At 39.1% G+C, this 26,220-nt stretch overlaps 1 protein-coding gene across 1 annotated transcript in view; it reads right to left on the bottom strand.

Annotated features, from left to right (window-relative positions):
* The window catches only part of LOC137658558 (DNA replication licensing factor MCM4-like), a 32,211-nt gene extending 10,566 nt beyond the window's left edge, over positions 1-21,645 (bottom strand). The window contains exons 1-10 of the mRNA XM_068393447.1: positions 21,564-21,645; positions 19,221-19,381; positions 5,532-5,677; positions 5,079-5,336; positions 4,740-4,838; positions 4,499-4,634; positions 3,370-3,612; positions 2,625-2,853; positions 1,139-1,333; positions 171-419 (exon numbers count right to left, since the gene is read on the bottom strand). Of these exons, the coding sequence (XP_068249548.1) occupies positions 171-419; positions 1,139-1,333; positions 2,625-2,853; positions 3,370-3,612; positions 4,499-4,634; positions 4,740-4,838; positions 5,079-5,336; positions 5,532-5,677; positions 19,221-19,362 (1,697 nt within the window). The 5' untranslated portion in view covers positions 19,363-19,381; positions 21,564-21,645. The remainder of the gene's footprint in view (positions 1-170; positions 420-1,138; positions 1,334-2,624; positions 2,854-3,369; positions 3,613-4,498; positions 4,635-4,739; positions 4,839-5,078; positions 5,337-5,531; positions 5,678-19,220; positions 19,382-21,563) is intronic.
* Between the last annotated feature and the right edge of the window lie 4,575 nt (positions 21,646-26,220).

Below are 26,220 nucleotides of genomic sequence, written 5' to 3'. Positions count from 1 at the left end.
CATAATATTTTCTTATATACAAGTTCTAAGATAACAAATCTTTAGATCATAACATCCACTGAATTGAATTAAACATTTTACAATAAAAAACTAACCAGGTCCTGAATTAGGTTATTAATTGGATCTGATTGTTTTACATATAAAAACTATATAAAAATAACCTTCCTTACCTTGTGGAGTCATTCATTTTATCAAATTCATCAATACAGCAGATACCATTATCAGCAAGGACAAGAGCACCAGTTTGCAACACCAACTGACGAGTTTCAGGATCCTTTGTGACGTATGCAGTTAGACCAACGGCAGATGAACCCTTTCCACTGGTATATTGAGATCTTGGAACCAAATTATATACATACTGCAGAAGCTGAGATTTAGAAGTACCAGGGTCTCCACACAACAAAATGTTCACTTCAGATCTGAGAAGAAACGAAAAGTTATTTTACTAACAAAATATATATTCAAGGCAATGATAACTAGCTTTAAGATTTCTGGAATAACACAGTGAAAATGTTTAGATTTTTCTTTTCAAATATATCTTATGACACAATCCGTCATGTCTAAAATAGTATTATTAGGTAGCATTAATATATTCATAAGACTGCATCTATAAAATTTAATAATTTTGATTCTCCTACAGCTTTCCTGAAGGATTTATTATTAAAATATTTGAGGAGGAAGGCAGGAAAAAACAATGCAGCAGTGGAAAGAAGAGATACTACCATGAATCTAAAGTACTGCCCACAGTGCTACAGGCAGAACAATTCAAGAAAAGTATAAAATGTATATTTTTTCCAGCTATCATGGAGGTAGCAGCAGTAGGTGAATCAGCATTATGAAGCTTCATCTGTGGTGGATAATGTGGGAGGGTGGGCTGTGGCACCCTAGCAGTACCAGCTCAACTCGGTTGAGTCCCTTGTTAGGCTGGAGGAATGTAGAGAGTAAAGGTCCCCTTTTTTGTTTTGTTTCATTTGTTGATGTCGGCTACCCCCCAAAATTGGGGGAAATGCCTTGGTATATGTATGTATGTATCTAGTTAGTCAATGAAGAACAAATGGTATGAATATGGTAACTGCATGACTCTTTTTAAACCTTCTAAAAATAAAAAGAAAATTCTCCACATAACATTAAGACAAACCTGAAATGTCCTCGACCAGCGTTGGTGAAATCTTTGCGAGTACCACCAAACAGTTGTAGGAGAATTCCCTTCTTAATATCTTCATTCTCATAAATTGAAGGAGCAATGGCCCTTGCAAGGCGTTCGTACACGTCGGGTTTACGTGAAAGCTCCCGCAAAAGTTCAATTCGTTCTGGCGGGAACCGTGGAGTTTCTCTGAAAGATAGAAAATACAAATTTAACTTTAATCAATAAGCAATTACTCACAATATTTGCGTCAACATTCAATTCTTACTATGAGCCAAGACCATAAATATAAAAAAAGGCTTTTTGTACTGAACACCATACTTCCATCCTAAGAACAATAACTTCTGGCTTGTAAGTAGCATTATCCTTATTACTATCATAATTATCATTATTACAAGCCCAATTGACACCCTAGCTGGAAAAACTGATGCACATTACAAACCAAAGGGCCCAAATTGGGAAAACAGCCCAGTAAGGAAAACATAAAGAAATGAAAAATAAAAACAAATTCAACATATCAAACAAAATCAAATAAATATATCATAAAACTTCTACACTACATAATTTTGTTTTCTCAAACAGCAGCGAAGCTTCAGCTTTTGCAGGAATTTGGTAGATACCAGCAAATGCAGGAAATCCGCAACAGTCGTATAATGCTACCTAACTCAATAACATTTTCTAATAGAGTGCAGTATAACATCCTTAGCTACTAACTTCACTATATGCTATTGAACTTCTGCTACCATTATAAAAAAATACTGTACGCCACTTGTCTGAGAGCAACAGTAAATATTTATATATAATTTTCCTGTTTAATTTACTCAATCAAAATATATAGGCTTATAAAATAAGAACAATTAAATTCCTATAATTCTTCTTGTTACTTCAGTGTATGCAAGCTAAAGTGAAAAGAAATTGTATATAAATGTGAACATGGCATGAACACTGCATGTGTAGCATACTGTTACCGCGTGTCTGCTTTCTGCGCATCTTGTACTGTACTAGTAATTGCGAAAAAATGGGGGCATACAGAGCAAACTTTTTGCCCGCAGATCGATATAATGCTTGTATTATTATTATTATTATTTGCTAAGCTACAACCCTAGTCAGTAAAGCAGAATGCTATGAGCCAAGGGGCTCCGACAGGGAAAATAGCCCAGTGAGGAAAGGAAAAAAAATATTTTAAGAAGAGCAACCTTAGAGATCTCCTATATAAACTTCAACAAAACAGGAGGAAGAGAAATAAGATAGCATAGTGTTTCCAAGTGTACCCCTAAGCAGGAGAACTCTAACCCAAGACAGTGACAAACCTACAGAGGCTATGGCACTACCCAAGAACAAAGAACAATGGTGTGATTTTGGAATGTTCTGTAAACCAGTTTGAATTTGTGTACTGTACTCGAATTTTAAGTTATCCGTAAACTACTGTAACTACAAATAGAAATCCAAAAAGAAGAAAAATTGAATCTCCTCAACATACCCTTCTTCCTTTCCATGAAGTCGCTTGACATCAACTTTCCTGAAGTGGATGACATCAATGTGAGTTTTGTATACACTCTTGAGGTTACGCATTCTGGGATTCACTCTGAGTGGAGTGGCTCTGTAAATCCCTGTGACCGTGACTCTGTCTCCGGGCTGCACACCGTCGACAAGATCATTGTGAGCGTATACAAGAACAGTATGAGGAGTCTGACCAGGTGGCATATCATCTGCAAATGCAACAGAAAATATTTTAAATCATCATAAATTCAAATGTCAAGTATAAAATATGTAATGCACTAATATGCAGGTAATGCTGACATTACCTCTCAAAGAAATAAAACCCAGAACTAGATTTAAAATTGAAAAATATTTTTCTAAATATAATTTAAAAGGTTTAACCAAGATACTTCTTAGATAAATCAAATTTATCAATACAATACTCAAATAGATATGCAATTCCCATAAAATAAATGAAACACCCAACAAGTGAAGTAAAACACTACCTATGTTGGAATTTCACATAAATTATAGGTTAATTATCATATACGCACCATAATATGGGGATATACTGTATCAGGACCAATTTCATTTAGTAATCAATACTAAAATTCACAGGAATATTTTGAAGTTTCCTATAGTACCATGAAATATATTTATGGACTATTACCACATAATTAAACATATTTCCTGAAAAATAATAGAACAAAACCACAACAATAAATAAAAGAAACAAGTTCCAGTACCTGGACTTTCCTGGAGTTTGATCATCTGTTTATCGGAGAACTGAGATCGATTGTGGATCAAAGTGAAAGTGTGCGTTGTGTTGCAGTGTGTGCACAAAGTGGGTTCGGCGATGCGGCCGCGTTCGATTTCAACTGTCGTCGTGAAGGAACAGACGTGGCACTTGAAGAAGGCCTCCCTCATCTCCGGAATGATGTTTGAAGTACGAATTACCATACCAGCAATGGTGATGAGCTGATCAATATCTACATGGAAGAGAAATAATCAGTACAGTATAGCAAAATTTTGAAGAGAATACTTATGTATAAAATTTTTATTTCTCTACTTTAAAAACACACAAAGTAGAAAATGGTTATATGATGCAAAAAAAAAAAAAAACCAGGCCTTAAAACTGGTTGTGTTTAAGACCCTTAATGAGTGTACATGTATGACTCCCCTAAAACCAAAAAATTTGTCAACCTTTTTACAAATGGATAGTGAAAGTGGAAGAGGAAGTATAATCAGGGATATTCTGGAAGCTATTGAGTTCTGAACTATCCATAAAAAATCTAGTAGTTTTTATGTTTTCAAGACATTCTCATTATACACAAAATCCATTAATGCATTTAAAAAAGACTTATCCTGTAAAGGTTATTTATGTTTTCAGACAGATCAAAAAAAAAAAAAAAAAAAAAAAAAAAAAAAAAAAAAAAAAGAGAGAGAGAGAGAGAGAGAGAGAGAGAGAGAGAGAGAGAGAGAGAGAGAGAGAGAGAGAGAGAGAGAGAGAGAGAGAGAGAGAGAGAGAGAGAGAGAGAGAGATTTCTTTCTAAATTCAAATTATATTTCACTGGACTTTCCACATATATATTTACTTTTGTGCTAAAATTCAAATACATTATCAACTAAACAGAAACAAGATAAGTAACACAGATATTGCATTATTAAAAAAGCCATACATCCTAATGTTTTGTCAAAAAAAAATACCAAACATTAGACTCCAAAAACTAATGAGTTGTAATTTTTTGTCAAAAAGATTGTAAGCATAAGACTCTTAACTGAAGTGACATTTTTTTGTTAAAAAAACACCAAACATTACTCTAAAACTCAATAGCAGTAAAATTGACTGTTAAAAAAATTATCAATTCAACTTACCCTCAGGATTAAGACCCCGCATATTCTTAGTCTTCTCAGCATTAAAAGGTCGTACTTGAATTTGATGTTCAAGAATGGTGTCAGGATAACGTTCAAAGAACATTTCATTGATTGCCATATCAAAAGTTGGAATGACCTAAAAAGAGTAATGTTCACATTAAAACATTTCCAAATTAAAACCACAATCTATCAAAGACAAACTACAAGTAAATATGAAATCAATTAAATAAGGCACACTTACTTCCTGCGGGTAACAGATGAGCTGACGATAAAGATCCGAGTCATATTGGTGGAGGTGAGCACAATTGATGTTCATAAATGGTTCTTCCAGGGTATGAATCTGAAATGAAGACAAACCTTACGATAATGAAACTTCAATTGCAGGTTATTACTGTACTGTTGATAATTACAAAACATACATCAAGTACATATACATCTACACAGTACAGTAGGCTGTCAAGTACGAACTTTATTTCTCCTTGTTAAATAAAAGCTTCCAATTCAGCCTTACCAGTTTTGATGAACTAAAAGAACAATAACTCTTATTCACATCCAAAGTAAATGCTAAGCAAAATCTTACCTCCTCTAGTTTCTGTAAGTACAGAGGATCACTGGTATTCATACCATCAACGCGCTCATCTTCAGCTGCATCGGGATCGGTGAAACGAAGAACAAATGTCTTGAAACGATCTTTGCACTCGGATACAACAACATCCGTTCCCCAAATAACCAATTGGGGTCCCTGGGGTGCCTCAGTTTGAACTGATGGGGTTGGGACACCTGGAGTAGCTGGAGCACCTTCTGCGATAGCCTCACTGGCTGGGTCAGACAGATTGACCTACAAGTGAAAAATAGTCCATATGTGGTTATCATCTGGAAATGTACATAAATTCAAATGATTTTCATCTACAAAATTTCACTTACTGTCAAGACAACCATAAGAAATTTCAGCAAATTATAACAAAGCACAAATTACTATGCTATCTAATCACCTGTAAACCTTTTGAGATATTGCAACCGCAGAAAGACATACCTGTCGCATGTGACGATCTGAACGAATGTCAGATCTATGGCGGATAGGAGTACCACGTACGCCAGACCGTGGAGTGCGCAGAGATGAGCCAACACTGCTTGGGGTTCCATAGTTCAAAGGAGAACTTAGATCAATGTCATGTAATGCTGTGGAATGATTATAGATTGTATTAATATCTTGCAACTCTATTTGGGAAGGTATACTGTTATAAGCCCAAGGGCCTCCTCAACAAGACGATCAGCAAAGATAAATAAAATTAAATGAATAAATAAATAAAAATATAAATATATAAGTATGATAAAAATGAAAAAAGGCATTGCAATGCAGCTACTGTACATCATTAGTAAGATAATTTAATTACAGAAATGGATTGAATAAAAATTTAAGTACTGTATTTAATCTTGCAAAATAAACATATGTCCATTAGAATTAATTTTACAATATACATAGTTCTATGTAGTGGATGATACAATTTGGAATGCTATGAATGCAAAATATCATCAGACTTATTAAATCTATACATGCCCAATGAGCTAACTGAACAAGTGCCTGATACATACTATCAAGAGTATGGAAATTAACAGCTGTAATGTTTATGGAATAGAATATAGGTCAAACAGTCTTTGATACAAATCACCTGCTGGAGACCAATGACGACAAGAAAATACAAAACAAAATGTTATTTTTATTAGTAAAATAAATTTTTGAATATACTTACCCGATAATCATGTAGCTGTCAACTCCGTTGCCCGACAGAATTCTACGGGAGGGATACGCCAGCTATCACTATACTAGAAGGGGGTGTACTCACCAGCGCCACCTGTGGCCAGGTACTACAGTACTTCTTGTTGACACCTCCTCAATTTTTCCTCGGTCCACTGGTTCTCTATGGGGAGGAAGGGAGGGTCAATTAAATCATGATTATCGGGTAAGTATATTCAAAAATTTATTTTACTAATAAAAATAACATTTTTCAATATTAAACTTACCCGATAATCATGTAGCTGATTCACACCCAGGGGGGTGGGTGAAAACCAGTGTACAAGATTAAAGGATAGCTAAGTATCCCGTATTTCATATAATCAGTTATCTCAAAATAACAATGAAATAATAAGTACCTGGTAAGGAAGTCGACTTGAACCGTTACTCTGCCTTTTTTTAAGTTCGTCTTCCTTACTGAGCGCAGCGTTCCTCTTAGGAGGCTGAATCAACTCTAAGGTGCTAAAGTATATAGGGCTGCAACCCCTACTAAAGGACCTCTACACAACCTCTAACCCAGGCGCTTCTCAAGAATGAATTGACCACCCGCCAAATCAAAAGGATGCGGAAGGCTTCTTAGCCTACCGTAACAACCATAAAAACAACAATAAAAGCATTCAAGAGAAAGGTTAAAAAAGGTTATGGGATTAAGGGAATGTAGTGGCTGAGCCCTCACCTACTACTGCACTCGCTGCTACGAATGGTCCCAGGGTGTAGCAGTTCTCGTAAAGAGACTGGACATCTTTAAGATAAAATGATGCAAACACTGACTTGCTCCTCCAATAAGTTGCATCCATTATGCTCTGCAGAGAACAGTTTTTATTAAAGGCCATCGAAGTAGCTACGGCTCTCACTTCGTGGGTCCTTACCTTCAGCAAAGCAAGGTCTTCCTCCTTCAAGTGAGAATGGGCTTCTCTAATCAGAAGCCTTATATAATACGAAACCCCGTTTTTGGACATGGGCCTCGAAGGTTTCTTGATTGCACACCATAAGGCTTCTGACTGTCCTCGAATAGGTTTTGACCTATTAAGATAATATTTCAGAGCTCTGACAGGGCAAAGAACTCTTTCTAGCTCGTTACCTACCATGTTGGAGAGGCTAGGAATTTCAAACGATCTAGGCCAAGGACGTGAAGGAAGTTCATTCTTAGCTAAGAATCCGAGCTGTAAAGAACATGTTGCAGATTCGGATGTGAACCCAATGTTCTTGCTGAAGGCATGAACCTCACTGACTCTTTTAGCTGTTGCAAGGCAGACGAGAAAAAGAGTCTTGAGGGTAAGGTCCTTGAAGGAAGCTGACTGGAGAGGTTCGGACCTAGGTGACATAAGGAACCTTAAGACTACGTCTAGATTCCAGCCTGGAGTGGGTAGACGACGATCTTTAGAAGTCTCAAAAGACTTAAGGATGTCTTGAAGGTCCTTGTTGGAAGAAAGGTCCAAACCTCTGTGGCGGAGAACTGAAGCCAACATACTCCTGTACCCTTTAATCGTAGGAGCTGAAAGGGATCTCTCATTCCTTAGATGTAATAGGAAGTCAGCTATTTGGGTTACAGAGGTATTGGTAGAGGAAACTGCATTGGCTCTACACCAACTCCGGAAGACTTCCCACTTGGATTGGTAGACTCTACGAGTGGATACCCTCCTTGCTCTGGCAATCGCACTGGCTGCCTCCTTCGAAAAGCCTCTAGCTCTAGCGAATCTTTCGACAGTCTGAAGGCAGTCAGCCGAAGAGCGTGGAGGTTTGGGTGCAACCTGTCTACGTGAGGTTGACGTAGAAGGTCCACTCTTAGAGGGAGAGTCCTGGGGACGTCGACCAGCCATTGTAGTACCTCTGTGAACCATTCTCTTGCAGGCCAAAGGGGAGCAACCAGCGTCAGCCGTGTCCCTTCGTGCGAGATGAACTTCTGAAGGACTTTGTTTATGATCTTGAACGGTGGAAATGCGTAAAGGTCGAGATGGGACCAGTTCAGCAGAAAAGCATCCACATGAACTGCTGCTGGGTCTGGAACTGGGGAACAGTACAAAGGAAGTCTCTTGGTCATGGAGGTGGCAAAAAGATCTATTGTCGGCTGACCGCACAAGGTCCAAAGTCTGTTGCACACGCTCTTGTGGAGGGTCCATTCCGTGGGGATGACCTGATCCCTTCTGCTTAGGCGATCTGCTGAGACGTTCATGTTGCCCTGAATGAACCTCGTAACTAGGGTGAGGTTTAGACTTCTTGACCAAATGAGGAGGTCCCTTGCTATCTCGTATAGGCTCCTCGAATGGGTCCCTCCTTGCTTGGAGATGTAAGCCAAGGCTGTGGTGTTGTCGGAGTTCACCTCCACCACCTTGCCTAGCAGGAGGGACTTGAAGTTCAATAGGGCTAAATGAACTGCTAGTAGCTCCTTGCAGTTGATGTGGAGCGTTTCCTGTTCCTCGTTCCACGTTCCCGAGCACTCCTGTCCGTTCAAGGTCGCGCCCCAGCCCGAGTCCGATGCATCCGAGAAGAGATGAAGATTGGGGGTCTGAATCGCCAACGATAGGCCCTCCCTGAGAAGGAGATTGGTCTTCCACCACAAGAGAGTGGTCTTCATCTCTTTGGTGACCGGGATAGAGACTGCTTCGAGCGTCAAACCCTTGTCCCAATGAGCTGCTAGATGGAATTGGAGAGGGCGGAGGTGGAGTCTCCCTAGCTCGACGAACAGGGCCAACGATGAAAGGGTCCCTGTGAGACTCATCCACTGTCTCACCGAGCAACTGCTCCTCTTCAGCATGCTCAGGATGCAATCTAGGGCTTGGCTTATCCTTGGGGCCGATGGAAAAGCCCGAAAATCCTGACTCCGAATCTCCATTCCCAGGTACACAATGGATTGGGAGGGAATGAGCTGGGACTTTTCTAAATTGACTAACAGACCCAGTTCTTGCTATATTCCTCATCAGATGCGTAAACACCATAGGAGCTGTGCTTAGGCCAAAACACAGGGCTTGGAATTGGTAGACAACCTTTCCAAAAACGAATCTCAGGAAAGGTTGGGAGTCTGGATGAATAGGAACGTGAAAGTAAGCATCTTTCAGATCCAACGAGACCATCCAGTCCTCCTGCCTGACCGCTGCTAGGACCGACTTCGTCGTCTCCATAGTGAACGTCTGCTTGGTGACATAAGCATTGAGCGCGCTGACGTCCAGCACCGGTCTCCAACCTCCTGTCTTCTTGGCCACCAGAAAGAGACGGTTGTAGAAGCCCGGGGATTGATGGTCCCGGACTATAACCACTGCCTTCTTCTGTAACAGGAGCGACACCTCCTGGTGCAACGCTAGCCTCTTGTCCTTTTCCTTATAGTTGGGAGAGAGGTTGATGGGAGATGTGGTCAGAGGGGGTTTGCGGCAGAATGGTATCCTGTAACCCTCCCTCAGCCAACTGACAGACTGGGCGTCTGCACCTCTCTTTTCCCAGGCTTGCCAGAAGATCTTGAGTCTGGCTCCTACTGCTGTCTGGAGAGGAGGAGAGTCAGTTTTTGCCTTTAGAAGCCTTGGAACCTTTCCTAGACTTGCTCCTGGAAGAGTCTGGACGGGAGCTTCCTCGGCTGGGGGCTCTACCACGAAAGGGCGGAATAAACCTCGTAGCAGGAGTATCAGCCACTGGGGTGCGATAAGTCCTGGGGACTGAGGGAGCAACCTTAGTCTTACGAGCTGAAGAGGCCACAAGATCATGGGTGTCCTTTTGAATCAGGGCCGCAGACAAGTCCTTAACAAGCTCTTCGGGAAACAGGAACTTAGAGAGCGGAGCGAAAAGGAGTTGAGACCTTTGACAAGGTGTGATGCTGGAAGAAAGGAAGGTACAAAGCTGCTCCCTTTTCTTAAGCACTCCTGACACAAACATTGAAGCAAGCTCGCCAGATCCATCCCTAATAGCTTTATCCATGCAGGACATTAAGAGCATGGCTGAGTCCTTGTCCGCAGGGGAGGTCTTCTTGCTAAGGGCCCCCAGGCACCAGTCTAGGAAATTGAACATCTCAAAGGCTCGAAATACACCCTTTAGGAAGTGATCTAGATTGGAGAAGGTCCAGCAAACCTTAGAGCGCCTCATTGCTGTTCTACGAGGAGAGTCTACCAAACTTGAGAAGTCAGCCTGGGCAGAGGAAGGTACTCCCAAGCCTGGTTCCTCTCCTGTGGCATACCAAACGCCCGCTTTAGAAGTGAGCTTAGTCGGTGGGAACATAAAGGAAGTCTTTCCTAGTTGCTGCTTAGACTGCAACCACTCCCCTAAAATTCTTAAAGCTCTCTTAGAGGACCTTGCAAAGACGAGCTTAGTATAAGTTGACTTGGCTGGCTGCATGCCCAGCGAAAACTCAGATGGCGGAGAGCGGGGGGTAGCAGAGACAAAATGGTCTGGGTATACCTCTCTGAAAAGAGCCAGGACCTTACGAAAGTCAATAGGAGGAGGAGAAGACTTGGATTCTTCCACGTCTGATGAGGGATCCAGGTGTGCAGCCTCATCATCAGAAACCTCATCACCAGAGTGTAGCGAAGTGAGAGGTAAGGTATGCTGAACAGCAGAATCTGCACGAGCGGGAGCAAAAACGCTTGTGGTTTCATCCTCAAGTCTCTGTTGCTGAGGCAAAACCTGAGGTTCAGGCTGCAAAGGCTGGTCAAAAGGAGTAGCAGAAGGTAGGCGCATGGGTTGAGGAGGTTGACTCCTGACATGAGTGTCTTGACTCGAGGAGGGTTGAGGTCGCTGCAGCGAGAGCTGAGGTGACTGCCTCATGGATGGGAGAGGTTGTTGTACCTCAAGAGAGTGTTGCCTCACTGGTGGAACCGCAAGTGGAAGCGGAGGAAGTAAGGTATAAGCTTCCTGTTCCCATTGCTGAGGTTGCCTTAAGGAAGGCGGAGGTAGCTGCACACCGCTGGAAACTGGCAACTCAGTACGTGGTAAGGTATCCTGAGGAGCCTCAACATCGTACGCCTGGCAGACAGGACTGCGGTTAGGCGGAGCGATCGCAGGAGGAGGTGTAACCTTCTCAGCCTGACACTCACGCATCAAGACCGCAAGTTGTGACTGCATGGACTGCAGTAGAGTCAACTTGGGGTCGGCAGACACTAAGGTCTGCAGAGGCAAAGCCTTAACAGAAGAGATCTGTTGCGGCAGCACCTTACTCCTCTTAGGAGGAGTGCATTCAACTGATGACTGCGGCGAGTCAGAGCTGATCCAATGACTGCAGCCAGGTTGTAGAGCTCTTGAGGTCTGGACTTTGCGTTTGAGAGGTCTTGAGACCTGAGTCCAACGTTTCCTCCCTGACAATTCTTCAGCAGACGAGTAAAAGACGGGCTCAATCGTCTGCGGGTGGGAGTGACAGTCTCTGGAAGACACGCCCGCAACCACCGAGGATACTTCTGTGCGCCGATCAAGGCCTGCCGAACCCTTTTGCCCTTCGACATTGCTTCTCCCCTGGGCTTGGGAGCTTGCAAGAGGTCCCGGACTGGGAGGACGACTGGCACGCACAGAAGTACCCTCACGCACCACACTGACACTGACACTAGCACTTGGCACTGCACTGACACTAGCACTTGTCACAGCACTGGCACTATTACACCCACTGCACTCTTGACCTTAAGTTCCTTGACTTCGGCCATAAGAGACTTATGATCACTAACCACCGATTCCACTTTGTCACCTAAAGCCTGAATGGCACGCAAAACAACAGACATATCAGGTTGAGGGCAAATAGTAGGTTCGGGGGTAGCCACTACAGGGGGAGGAAAAGGTAGGGGATCATGAGGTGAGGAAAAAAGTGAAGAGCGAGAAGAACTCCTCCTAACTCTCTCTCTCTCTAACTTGGTTGAATATTTAAGAAATCGGACAAAATCAAGTTCCGAAAGTCCGGCGCATTCCTCACATCGATCTTCCAACTGACAGGGTCTTTCCCTACAGTCAGAACAAGCGGTGTGAGGATCTACCGAGGCCTTCGGAATACGCCTATTACAAGACCTACATCGTCTATGGGGTGGGGCTTGTGAAATGTCAGACATCTTGAATCAAAGAGTTAGCCAAGTGGGGATTCCAAATCAAGCAAAAAGATCGTTAACCATTAATCAGAACTAAATAATAGCTATCTAAGCTAATATAGAAGTTTTCCAGTAAAGCGACAGCCGAAATCTGAGAGAAATACTTCACCAAAAGCCGTGAAAATACTCCAAGATCATAAGCGTATCCCAGAACGTCTTGCCGGAAGCACGACAGAGGAAAAATTACAATGATTATATTGCGGTACATACCGAAGTACCCAACAACAAATACTCTTTGTAGTAATTCTAATGAAAATAAAAAAAAAATAATACTGAGATTGCCAACCAAATACCATCCATCTATGAAAACTACAAATTTACATGTCAAAGACAAAATTACAACACCAGGAAAAAAATGCAATACTGTACAATATTCATCAAAACACAAAACAATTCTGGGCAGGTTTACTATCATAAGACATAGTTTTGACTAATCTTTTAAAAGATTGTATTTTTCCTAGCTATACAAACTAGTGGCCGCAGGGGCATAAAAACAATTAGAATAGCACCAACGTATCCCTGCGTGTCGTAAGAGGCGACTAAAATGGACGGGACGAGGGAGCTGGGAACCCCCTCTCCTGTATTATAATCCTGTCAGACATCAAAGAGGTGGAGCTGGGGGGAGAGTGACTGCACCCCGCACTCTAGTTTTGGGGTGTTTGAAGGTGCGTGGATGTAGTACGATAGAGTAAAAGATGTGATATTGGAAGTATGTTTAGGAATAGAAGGATGGTTATATTGGCTTTGTGTGAGACAAAAGATAAACAGGAAAGGTGAAGTGATGTATGGTGAAATGTCTGGTAGAGTCTGGGAATGAAAGGGGAAGAGCAAGAGGAGTGGCTTTATTGCTGAGTGAATGGCTGACAGGTAAAGCAGTGGAATGAAAGGAGATATCATCTAGGTTAATGTGGGTAAGAGTTAGGTTGGGTAGGGAAAGTTGGGCTTTTGTCAGTGCATATGGGCCAGGTTGAGAAAAGTGAAGAAGAGCGGAATGAGTTCTGGAATGAATTAACTAGGTGTGTAGAAGGACTGGGTAGAAGGAATTATGTAGTTGTCATGGGTGACTTGAATGCTAGAGTGGGCGCTGGAGGGGTAGAAGGTGTCATTGGGAAGTATGGTGTATCAGGTGAAAATGAGAGTGGTGAGAGACTGGTAGATATGTGTTGAGCAAGAGATGATGATAAGTAATAGCTTGTTCAAAAATAAAAAAAAAAAAGTATACATGGGTAAGAGTGGCAAATGGAAGAGTAGTAGAAAGGGCGTTAATGGATTATGTGTTGATAACTAAAAGAATGTTTGGAAGATTGAAAGACGTGCACGTATTTAGGGTATGGCTAACAGCATGTCTGATCATTTTTTGGTGGAAGGAAAACTATTTGTAGCAAAAGAGTGGGAGAATAGAGTAGGTGGATGTAAAAGGGAGGTAGTGAAGGTTGAAGAGCTCATAAAACCGGAGGTAAAAAGTAAATATCAATTAAAGTTGAAAATGGCATATGACGAAGTGAAAGTAAGAGAAACTGGTAATTTAGAGGAATGGAAGTTAGTAAAAGAAAATTTTGTTGGGATTGCAAGAGATGTGTGTGGCAAGAAGTTTGTTGGAGGCCGCATGAGGAAGGGCAGTGAATGGTGGAATGAAGGAGTGAAGGTAAAAGTGGAAGAGAAAAAGAGGGCTTTTGAAAAATGGTTGCAGCGTAATACAGTAGAGAAGTATGAAAGATAAAGAGAAAAATGTGGAAGTAAAGCGCAAGGTAAGCAAGGCAAAGAGGGCAGCTGACCTGAAGTGGGGGTCAGAGAGTGGGTCATTCATATGAAGAGAATAAGAAGAAGTTTTGGAAAGAAGTGAAGAGAGTAAGGAAGGCTGGTTCAAGAATTGAAGAGACAATGAAAGATGGAAATGTAAGGTTGTTGAGAGGAGGCAAAGAAAAGGTGGCTGGAGTATTTTGAAAGTTTACTGAATGTTGAGGATAATAGGGAGGCAGATATAATTGCTGTTGCAGGTGTTGAGGTGCCGGTGATGGGAGATGAGAATGAGAGAGAGATTACAAGAGAGGAAGTGAGGGCACTAGATGAAACGAGAGTAGGAAAAGCATCTGGTATGGATGGTGTGAGATTGTTTAATATGTGTTTTGTGTTGTCAATGGTACCAGTAGATTACGTTTATGCATGTATTGTACCACTATATAAGGGTAAGGGAGATGTGCATGAGTGTTGTAATTCAAGGGGTATTAGTTTGTTGAGTGTAGTTTGAAAAATGTATGGTAGAGTACTGATAAATAGGATTAAGGATAAAACAGAGAATGCAATCTTAGAAGTACAGGGTGGTTTTAAAAGAGGTAGGGGTTGTATGAATCAGATTTTTACAGTTAGGCAGATATGCGAGAAATATTTAGCAAAAGGTAAGGATGAGTACATTGCGTTTATGGATCTGGAGAAAGCGTATGATAGAGTTGATAGGGAAGCAATGGGGAATGTGATGAGGTTATATGGAGTTGGTGGAAGGTTATTGCAAGCAGTGAAAAAGTTTCTACAAAGGTAGTAAAGCATGTGTTAGGATAGGAAATGAAGTGAGCGATTGGTTTCCGGTGAGAGTGGGACTGAGACAGGGATGTGTGATGTCAACGTGGTTGTTTAACTAGTATGTTGATGTCGTGGTGAGAGAGGTGAATGCTCGAGTGCTTGGACGAGGATTGAAACTGGTAGACGAGAATGACCATGAATGGGAGGTAAATCAGTTGTTGTTTGCAGATGATACTGTACTGGTTGCAAACGCAGAAGAGAGGCTTGGCCGATTAGTGACAGAATTTGGAAGGGTGTGTGAGAGAAGGAAGTTGAGAGTTAATGTGGGTAAGAGTAAGGTTATGAGATGTACGGGAAGGGAAGGTGGTGCGAGGTTGAATGTCATGTTGAATGGAGTTACTTGAGGAGGTGGATCAGTTTAAGTACTTGGTGTATGTTGTTGCAGCAAATGGTGGAGTGGAAGCAGATGTACGTCAGAGAGTGAATGAAGGTTGCAAAGTGTTGGGGGCAGTTAAGGGAGTAGTAAAAAATAGAGGGTTGGGCATGAATGTAAAGAGAGTTCAGTATGAGAAAGTGATTGTACCAACTGTGATGTATGGATCGGAGTTGTGGGGAATGGAAGTGATGGAGAGACAGAAATTGAATATGTTTGAGATGAAGTGTCTAAGGAGTATGGCTGGTGTATCTCGAGTAGATAGGGTTAGGAACGAAGTAGTGAGGGTGACAACGGGTGCAAGAAATGAGTTAGCAGCTAGAGTGGATATGAATGTGTTGAGGTGGTTTGGCCATGTTGAGAGAATGGAAAATGGCTGTCTGCTAAAGAAGGTGATGAATGCAAGAGTTGATGGGAGAAGTACAAGAGGAAGGCCAAGGTTTGGGTGGATGGATGGAGTGAAGGAAGCTCTGGGTGATAGGAGGATAAATGTGAGAGGGGCAAGAGCGTGCTAGAAATAGGAATGAATGGCGAGCGACTGTGACGCAGTTCCGGTAGGCCCTGCTGCTTCCTCCGGTGCCTTGGATGACCGTGGAGGTAGCAGTAGTAGGGGATTCAGCATTATGAAGCTTCATCTGTGGTGGATAATGTGGGAGGGTGGGCTGTGCCATCCTAGCAGTACCAGCCAAACTCAGTTGAGTCCCTTGTCATGCTGGGAGGAACATAGGAGACGTCCCCTTTTTTGTTTCATTTGCTTGATGTCGGTTACCCCCCAAAATTGGGGGAAGTGCCTTGGTATATGTATGTATACAAACTAGTCATTTATTGGGTAAGCTTTGGTGCACCTTTTGCTGCATCCAGAGAAGAATTATTGTACGTCTGGCGACATTGTATGATTGTGTCATGGACCCCAAAGCACTTCGGCGAGATGATGCAAGCATATTTGCTCACATTCTGTCTTGCTCGAGACTTGCTGGGTGGTAGAGGTGGGTAATGTATCAAATTTACTTTGGTTTGTATAGCAAGAATAAATCTAAATATTTTTTTTTTAATTTTAGTTTGTTCCTATGCAGATACAAACCCTTGTAATTTATTGGGGAGCCTTCCTTAGATGGGAGGAAGACCCCAAGCGACAAAATAGGGCATCTGTCTGACCCATGACCCGAAAAGTCATCCCGGGCTCCGATAAGCGGTATGCTGATGAAGCCTCATGTGACAAAGTCACATGACAATGCCATTGCCCGACCAAAGATGAAATTCATGTAGGAACATAAACATGACCCACAGAGGTGTTTACTTGCATGAGTGTCCATCAGCGTAGATACGCCCCAGGGATCGAGAGCCTGACGAGGAGATGATTCCATTCATTCAACTCTCACACAAAACAATTTAGAAGTAACTGATGATGCAACACAATGCTAGCTGTCTTGCAGCAGCATAAGTTTATCACAAACTGTTCAGCATGAACAGTACCTACAGAGAATGTACCTAGGGACCTGTGGAAACAATCCCTCAAATAGTGAGGACTGAGGGCAGTGTGCCCCTTTCAGACATCTGCTCCAAGTACCCGTGATAATGAGTGGCTTTTGCGGAATGCTAGGGTTACGGCAACACCAAAGATATGTGCTTTGGGAGGGGTCAAATGGAGAAATCAAATCAGCTGTCACAAATACCTGGATTTTGAGTCTTTGCTACAAAGTAAAATACAAATGAAAATGATAGGTTTCCCCACCCCTTGAGTGAGATACAAGATAATACAGACCGTGAAGCTTACTCACCCGCTTTGATGATGCCAGGGCGAGGAAGAATACTTTTCAGTTAGGTCTCTATCCATGGCTTGATGGAGGAGTTCATAAGGTAACATCTTCAGGGACCTCAAAAGCCAGTCATCCAGGTAACATAGGAGTCAGAACCCCATGGTATGTGCCATGAGGAGACTAGAGTAGAGATCTGTGTGGATGTCAACAGGCCGAATCACAGTACTGCACTCTAAACTGAAATATCCTTCCTCAGAAATAAATAACTGCTCATGTCAGCTTGACACACTCATTGGAGGAGACATAGAACAAGTGCGAATCCCAAACTCCAGAGATACCAAAGGCATTATCCTCAGCTTATATAAGGGCAGATGCTAAAGGACTGTGATAGCTAGTGGAATTCTTGGCATAGCTAAGAAGGGCCGGAGACATCAATAAAATGACGTACTAAGGATTGGCTTCCATCCTTTGATAACGGCATCTAGGGAAACTCCGATAACAAATGATCAAACGGGATGAAGTTCAGGGCTGAAAAAATTCTTTAGCTTCTTTCCTCCTATTGAGGAAAACGCTGTTGGAGAGATCGATCCCATTTAGCTTTCTTTTTTTTTTCTGTGACGGTTATACATTACTGTACTTCTCCCATTGAAAGGTAAATCACTCCCACCAAATATCGTAAGGGGAGTTCATTTCACATCTTTTTCCCCTACATGTAACACAAAATATATAGATCAATTAGTACATGGTTGATGGTGCCGCACGCAATGACGACCTTAAAGACCGTTGCAGGTTCGTACAAACACAGGTTTAATACTCATTCTGAGAAGAGGAAAAGATTCACACAAATCACCGGAGACAGGTCAACAATAGACAACTGCTTTTCTTCGCAACCATACGACGAGTGAAAGTAAATAAGGCCAGCATCATCTCTCCAAAGAGCTGATGAATCTGTAACGCATTCATACAATGTTGCCATACCCACAATAATTATTCAATCTGGTCATAGCAAAAGGTGAGCCACAGTTTACTCAATATATGACAAAGATTTGTATCTGCATAGGAATATTTTCATGGCCTAGTATATATATATATATATACATATATATATATATATATATATATATATATATATATATATATATATATATATATATATATATATATACACACTGTACTGTACTTTACATTAGTATTGTCCATTGTCTTTGCAAGTGGAAGTTAGCCTTCTGTGATTATTTACATTTATTGACACTTTATGCAATACTGTATTTGACATAAGAGTGAACTGCACAGTTCCTATTTCCAAGCCCCTGAAATACTGAAAACCCAAATTACCTTGTAAACGCTCTTAGTTCAATGGGAGCCTGTGTCACACAAGGTGGGACAACAGAAGAACTAACAAATGCTTCTCCCTTGAACTAAATTCACATTACGTCTTTCTCTCGGATGGTTATAGGCTACCCTGAGAATAAGAGTCCGTAAGGGTAATTCTAATCAGTTCTTATAATGTTAAATAAAAGCTTTTAATTTTTTTACAGCATTTCTTTACACATTGACAGCATAGACCTCTTATCAATGTAGTATATCTGTATGCCTTATTCCCCCTTGGCTGTCTTCCTTTTCCAACAATCAGCCCTATTATTATTATCATTACTAGTTTACTAGCTAAGCTACAACCCTAGTTGGAAAAGCAGGATGGTATAAGCCCAAGGGTTCCAACAGGGAAAATAGCCCAGAGCTAAAAGTAAATAAGGAAACAAATAGAATAGTGTGCCCGAGTGTACCCTCCAGGAAGAAAACTAACCCAAGACAGTGGAAAACCATGGTACAGAGGCTATGGCACTACCTGCGACTAAAGAACAATGCTGTGATTTTGGAACATATCATCAAGGAAAACCTTGATTAAATAATTTCTCAAATATAAGTCCCTGAACACATTTTTTGGGAACCTAGCCTTTTGACAAATACCAAACCTTACAGATTAGTTCACACTTGAACATTCAAACAACTTTTAAGTTAACAACTATTCCTCATAATTCAAGTTCTAAGCTGAACTATACTTTAAACTTAGCAATCAATCTAAAGGGATTTATAAGCAGAACGCACCAAAGAAAAAACCATTAAAATAACATGGGTGGTAAACCATCAGATAAGCTGAAGTTACTTCAAAAAAGCCTACCTGGGTTAAGTCGAACAGGGGCAGGTGAAGTTGCTGGGAGGAGCTCAGTCCCAGGTGATGAGGGGGGAAGAGGTTGCAATTCACTGGTGTCACTACGTTTGCTTGGGGTTGATCGTGCACTGCGACGGCCAGGTGACGACATGATGAAAGAAATTTAAAATCTGGGAAAATAAAATACAGGTACTTCAATACAGTAAAAGAATATCTTAACTTACGATACAATCATCTGTTGATATTTGATGCTGTGTATGCTATAAGTATACTATATAATGATGAGGACTACACTACTTTATAATGAGGAGAATTACATTTAATCAAATTATAACTTTATATTTAAAAACTTTTGACATTTGATATCTCTGGTATTGGTTTTAAATTCCTTTTTTTAACATGTGTTTGAAGTTACTGTAATTCTTACCTAGAGTGACTATATTTTATGTGAGAAAATACAATGTTTGTTCATGTTCAAACTACCTTTTTGAAGAAATGTTTATTGTATGACTTGAATAATTTGTTGCATAAGTACTGTACAGCATTTGTCTGACAGACTAGTAGTATAAATACCACTCGAAGAAATTTATTCTATAATGATCAATAAAAATCAATAATCAAAGAAATCTATATGATTAGTGTTTTAGCAATGATCCAGTAAGTTTTGAAAGAATTTATTCAAAATGGCAAGAATAGTTTACATCTGTGCTCTACAAGAACCTAAGCTTCATGATAAGGTTAGTTAGAAGGCATAAGGATAGTTTACATAGGTCAACCGTCAGGTGGTGGTCTTGTGTTGGTTATTTAGTCATAACTTGAAATATTACATCCGATCTGTCCAATTGGTTGTCGACTATCATAACTCCAAACCAATGGTTTTTTGCCAGTTATCATTTCAAGTTTAGAGTACCAGTGATGGTAAATGGGTAAATATTTATCCACCTTTATTTTTATCAAACAGCAGAATATTTGTGAATCGATGAGACAAAAACAGTTTGGGGTAAATTTGCATAAGTTGCCAATAATTCCCAGTGGATAGCAGAATGGTTTTTTGACATATTTTCATGTGTTTTGAACAAATCTGATGGTGATTAACAGCGCAAATCTATAGTTGTGGAATCAGGTATCAAATGTCTCAACTCCACAACCTGTGGATTTCTTAGAAAAATTATCATCATAATTTTCCAAAACACTTGAAAATATGCCAGAAAACCATTCTGCAATCCAATTTTTGAGAAAGCAAATTCTCATGAAAGTGAAAACGCACTGATAACCATCGCCAATGTTTAAAATTTACGACATACCGACACAAAAAGACATTGGTCAAACGTATGGTTCTCAAAGGACTTCCCCTTCATTTTCTTTTAATATTTAGTAAATAGCTAACCTAACCTAACCAAGGGCCAAGTACATCGGCCCCCTTTGCAGGTCACATGAAAAAATAACGAACAATCTTCAGGTAGAGCACACTGTTCAAACACCCATATTTGAATTTGGCTTCAATTTTTAAGAATTATATAATTATTATTGTTAGTATTTATGTGCACTGAAGGTTTATGGTATTAAAAATATTACTTTTTTAATGCTCTAAACAATGACGCTTAAAAGTATTTTGAGCTATCGAAAAATGGCAACTTATGCAATAATACCCACCTGACCTAGCCTGCGATGAATAGTGCCATATTAGCTTACTCAAGACCAAGTCTCAACCCTGTGTCTGTTTCCCAATAGACTTCACTCCTGACAAGGTAACACTAAATTAATTTGGCAAGTAATAAATTAAACTGTTCCAATAAACTACATTCACCTCCTCATCAATAATCTCATCATCTCTGAATAGTGGACGGGAAGGACTGTCTTTAACTATGGTATAGAAATACCATTTGGATTAGATGTATGAATTTCGATAAGGGAATCAAGCACAGCTGAATATGTGGCTATTCAGTGATGACGTGCCCCTTTTGGAATAAAAATTCAACAGCTTCAGAAGAGAATAACCCTTGGGGCTGGAAACCACCAATGGATATAAGAATGGAAATTGATTGAAAAGCCTAAAATGAGTGTTATTACGTACCAAAGACTCAAATTTTGGGTAAGTTGGCTTAATGAACATAGTACAGTCTAGTGTACTAGAAACTAGTAAACTAGGATAACATTACAACCAGGGTCTGGTTCGGGGATTTTATCCCAACCAAGATATCCTACGGACAGGATACCGGGATCAGGTGGAATTATAACCGTAAGCAAAAAGAAAATATACATTCTATAATCACTTTCATATGTATACTATAATAAACTGTAAATATTATATCTTTTCATAGAATTGTGGACAAAATAAGAATATATATTTACCAAAATATTAACTAAATCCCGAGACAGCGATCCCGTGTGACACCAACAACGATACTTTTTCGCGCCTAAAAGTCTAACTGTGTAAGGTGTACGCGACCGGCAGAAAAACATTAGAAAGTAGTAATATCTCATTAAATTTAACATGGATATATGTTATTTCAGTGATTATATTTACAAATAATATTTTTTATGAATTTATTTATATAATTTATTATATATAATATCTTGGGATTAGATAATTTGAGTTTTGTTTTAATATTTTACTGCTTATAATAGAGAAATTATACAAAATATTACTCATTAAATTTAACATAAATATATGTAATTTCAGTAATTATATTTACAAATAATATTTTTTATAAATTTATTTATAGAATTTATAATAAATTATATCTTGTGATTAGATAATTTGAGTTTTGTTTTAATATTTTACTGCTTATAATAGAGAAACGATACAAAATATTACTCATTAAATTTAACATAAATATATGTAATTTCAGTAATTATATTTACAAATAATATTTTTTATAAATTTATTTATAGAATTTATAATAAATAATATCTTGGGATTAGATAATTTGAGTTTTGTTTTAATATTTTACTGCTTATAATAGAGAAACGATACAAAATATTAATCCAAATGGTAGACTGTGAGAAGACGCGCGAAAGCATTGTGCCACATTTTTTTCTGCTAAGAAACAAAAAAAAAAAAAAAAAAAAAAAAAAGAATTAAAATATTCTTTTTCTCTGTAATTATCAATTCAAAAAGTTTTGTTTTGTCAACACTAGGCCTATTGTTTTTCTCTTACAGTTTCCATGTTTTCTTTACAATCGGGGGCGGAAAATACTATTAATAAGCCATAGACTTTGTTTTATTCTTGTATAGTGAAACTGAAATGGATAAAATAAAATTATATTTAGTGGAGAGAGAGAGAGAGAGAGAGAGAGAGAGAGAGAGAGAGAGAGAGAGAGAGAGAGAGAGAGAGAGAGAGAGAGAGAGAGAGTTTTCTCTGTAATAAACTATTTCATCTTTTAATTTGGTTATACATTCTTCTTCTCATTGTTATCATTAATTAATATTATTTTATTATTTATTATTAATAATATTTCATATCACTCATAATAGCAGGCGTTTAAAAATAGGGAAGTAGGGACTGATAAGATTATCTGAAAAAAAAATATGTTGATGTCAAAAATTATATTTAATTTGGTATACATTACACGAACAACTTACCTGGATCAAGATAAATAATTCTGGGGTTTTATAGGAAAGAAAAAAAAAACATGAAGTTGATTTGCAGTGTTTACGTGCCATTTAGGACCTTCATGTTTTTTTTTTTCTTTTATGAAAACGTATGATTATTCATGTTGATCCAAACAAGTTGTTCATATAGTGTATATCATCAAATTCGATATCAATCTTTACAAAAAAAAATCTTTAATTCCTATAAAAAAATCGAGATTATTTTATGATATTTACAAGGAACTTCAGCTATATTATTCTAGCCAATAACTTTTCTGTTTCTGTTAGAATGTTATATCGACTAACAAAACAAATGGGTCCATACAACGTAATTATGATTTAGAATTACTACTGAAAATATTAGCTAAGTGGCAAGATAATGGAACATCAGTTTCTTGGGCCTGGGTTCGATTCCTTGGTCGACCAAAAGCTATTATCAAAGTTGATTCCCCTTTGGGTCTCTAATCCCGAAGCAGAAAATCCGATATTATGAGGTATTTATGTCTTATATGAGTATAAATGAAAAACACGATTAAATGTGTAGTAATTATATATATATATGTATATTATTGGAAAAAAATAATTAGGCCTACTCCCCATGATGCCAAATAAACTTATCCTATTTTCACCTATAGTAGTGCTGATCCTGTTGTTTCTTTGAATTGCACAAAAAAAAAAAAAAATGGCTTATTGAGTAATTCTTTCAAGATTTTCGGTGATCAATCTATTCTGAAGAAGTGTTTTAATTCTTTCATTCTACCTTGTTTTCAGAATTGTTCTCCTGTCTGGTCTTCAGCTGCTGATTCTCATCTTAATTTGTTGGACAGAAACTTACGGTCTAATACATTTCTTATTCTTGATCTAGATATTAATCTTTGGCACCGTCGTTCAATTAGTTCATTATGCATGTTGCATAAGATTTTTCATAACTCTGACCATCCTTTACATTCAGATCTCCCTGGACAATTCTATCCTGTTCGTAATACTAGACAGGCAGTTAATTCAAATAGCCAGGCCTTCTCCATCATGAGGCTCAATACTACATAGTATTCTAGAAGTTTTATTCCAGCTGTTACCAAGTTGTGGAATGATCTTCCTATTCGGGTAGTTGAATCAGTAGAACTTTTGAATCAGTAGAACCTTTGAATCAGTAGAACTTCAAAAGTTCAAAGTTGGAGCAAAATTTAATGTTTTTATGTCGACCAGGTTGACACGAGTCTTTTTATAGTTTATATATGACATATCTATTTTTAACGTTGTTAATAGTTTATATATGACATATCTATTTTGACGTTTTTAGAATGATTTATTGGTAATTTGTTCTCATCATTTATTTATTTCCTTATTTCATTTCCTCCCTGGGCTATTTTTCCCTATTGGAGCCCTTGGCCTTATAGCATCTTGCTTTTCCAACTAGGGTTGTAGCTTGGCTAGTAATAAGAACAATGAGAATCTAGTCAATATAATTGATAGGCATATCCCTTCTCGTGAACTAATGTATCGATTCAAAGACAAACCATGGTTCAATGATTATTGTAGACGTGCTTATTTGGAGAAGCAGGAGGCCTATCATCTTTGGAAGGGTAACAGATCAGATTTGACTTGGAATAACTATACTCAGCTTAGAGCTTTTACCCAGAGAGTTTATAACTCAACTGAAAAGGAATACAATTTAACCATAAAAGAAATCCTTTCTTGTACAACCCAGGAACATAAGTGGTAGGCTACCCTTAAATCTGCACTCTTTGGTGTAGATGCAACAGTTCCACCTTTACTTACACCAGATGGCTCTGTCACTCACTGTCCAAAGGAAAAGGCAACCCTTTTGGTCGATGTGTTTGACAGTAAGCAGAGTAATGAGAAAATTGAACTTCCTCATTCATGTTTTCCTGAGTCTAAACTAACTAATTTAGCTTTTTATTCTCACGAAATCAAAACTCTCTTGATGGACCTTGATGCTTATGGAGGTGTAGACCCAAGGGTATTTTTCCTTTGTTTTTTATAAAGACTACAGATTCCTTTGTTCCATAGTTATCTGTTATTTTGTGCTAGTTGACAAGAAGGGGAGCTTTTAGCACTTGTCGGAGAATTGGTAATATTACACATTATGTAAATGTGTTAGTGGTAGCTCAAGTCCCACTGATTAACGCCCCATTTCCATAACTCCCATATTATCTACAATTTTTTAACGTCTTTTGACTAAATGTCTTCGTAGGTTTGCTGAAGGTAATCATGTGTTCCCTAGTTTGCATTTTGGTTTTCGTAAAGGCCTTGGAGCATGTGATGAGCGTCGTACAATCTCCAATATTGTACATAAATCCCTTGATTGTGGTCAGGAAATTCGTATGATTGGCCTTGATTTTAGTGCTGCCTTTGACCGCGTTAATCATAAGGCTCTTGTTTTCAAACTCAAACAGTTGGGAGTGGGTGGGTCGTTTCTTAGCCTCATAACTGAATTTTTAAGTAACAGATCGCAAAGTTGTTGTTGATGGGCACCATAGTGAATATTGGAATGTGATATCCGGTGTTCCCCAGGGTAGTATTCTTAGCCCATTACTTTTCATACCATATAACACATGACATGTGGTTTGGCCTAGAAAACAAGCTTGTTGCATATACAGATGATGCTACTCACTTTGCATCAATTCCATCCCTGAATTCAGATCTGGGGTTGTTGAATCCATTAATAGAGATTTAGCTAAAATTAGTGCATGTTGAAAATTATGGGGCATGAAGTTGAATCCTAACAAAACTCAAGTATGATTATAAGTAGGTCAAGGACAGTGGCTCCTCAACATTCAGATCTCAGCATTAATAATGTCTCTTTAACTTTGTATGACTTTTTGTAAATTGTAAGTGTGATTCTCGACAGGAAATTTACTTTGAGAAACAAATTAGGTCTGTGTCTTCTTCAATTCCACACCAAACTGACTTATTGAGAAAGTGTTTTAAGATTTTCGGTGATCAATCTATTCTGAAGTGTTTCAATTCTTTCATTCTACCTGGTTTCGAGGATTGTTCTCCTGTCTGGTCTTCAGCTGCTGATTCTCACCTTAATTTGTTGGACAGGAACTTACGGTCTAATAAATTTCTTATCCCTGCTCTAGATATTAATCTCTGGCACCATCGTTCAATTAGTTCATTACGCATGTTGCATAAGATTTTTCATAATTCTGGCCATCCCTTACATTCAGATCTTCCTGGACAATTCCATCCTGTTTGCAATACTAGGCAGGCAGTTCATTCTAATAGCCAGGCCTTCTCCATCATGAGGCTCAATACTACACAGTATTCTAGAAGTTTTATTCCATCTGTGACCAAGTTGTGGAATGATCTTCCTAATCGGGTAGTTAAATCGATGGAACTTCAAAAGTTCAAAGTTGCAGCAAATGTTTTTATGTTGAATAGGCAGGC

Source organism: Palaemon carinicauda, chromosome 1 (assembly GCF_036898095.1).
Source record: "Palaemon carinicauda isolate YSFRI2023 chromosome 1, ASM3689809v2, whole genome shotgun sequence".
Taxonomy (NCBI): domain Eukaryota; kingdom Metazoa; phylum Arthropoda; class Malacostraca; order Decapoda; family Palaemonidae; genus Palaemon; species Palaemon carinicauda.
This window is presented reverse-complemented; position numbering and strand designations above follow the sequence as displayed.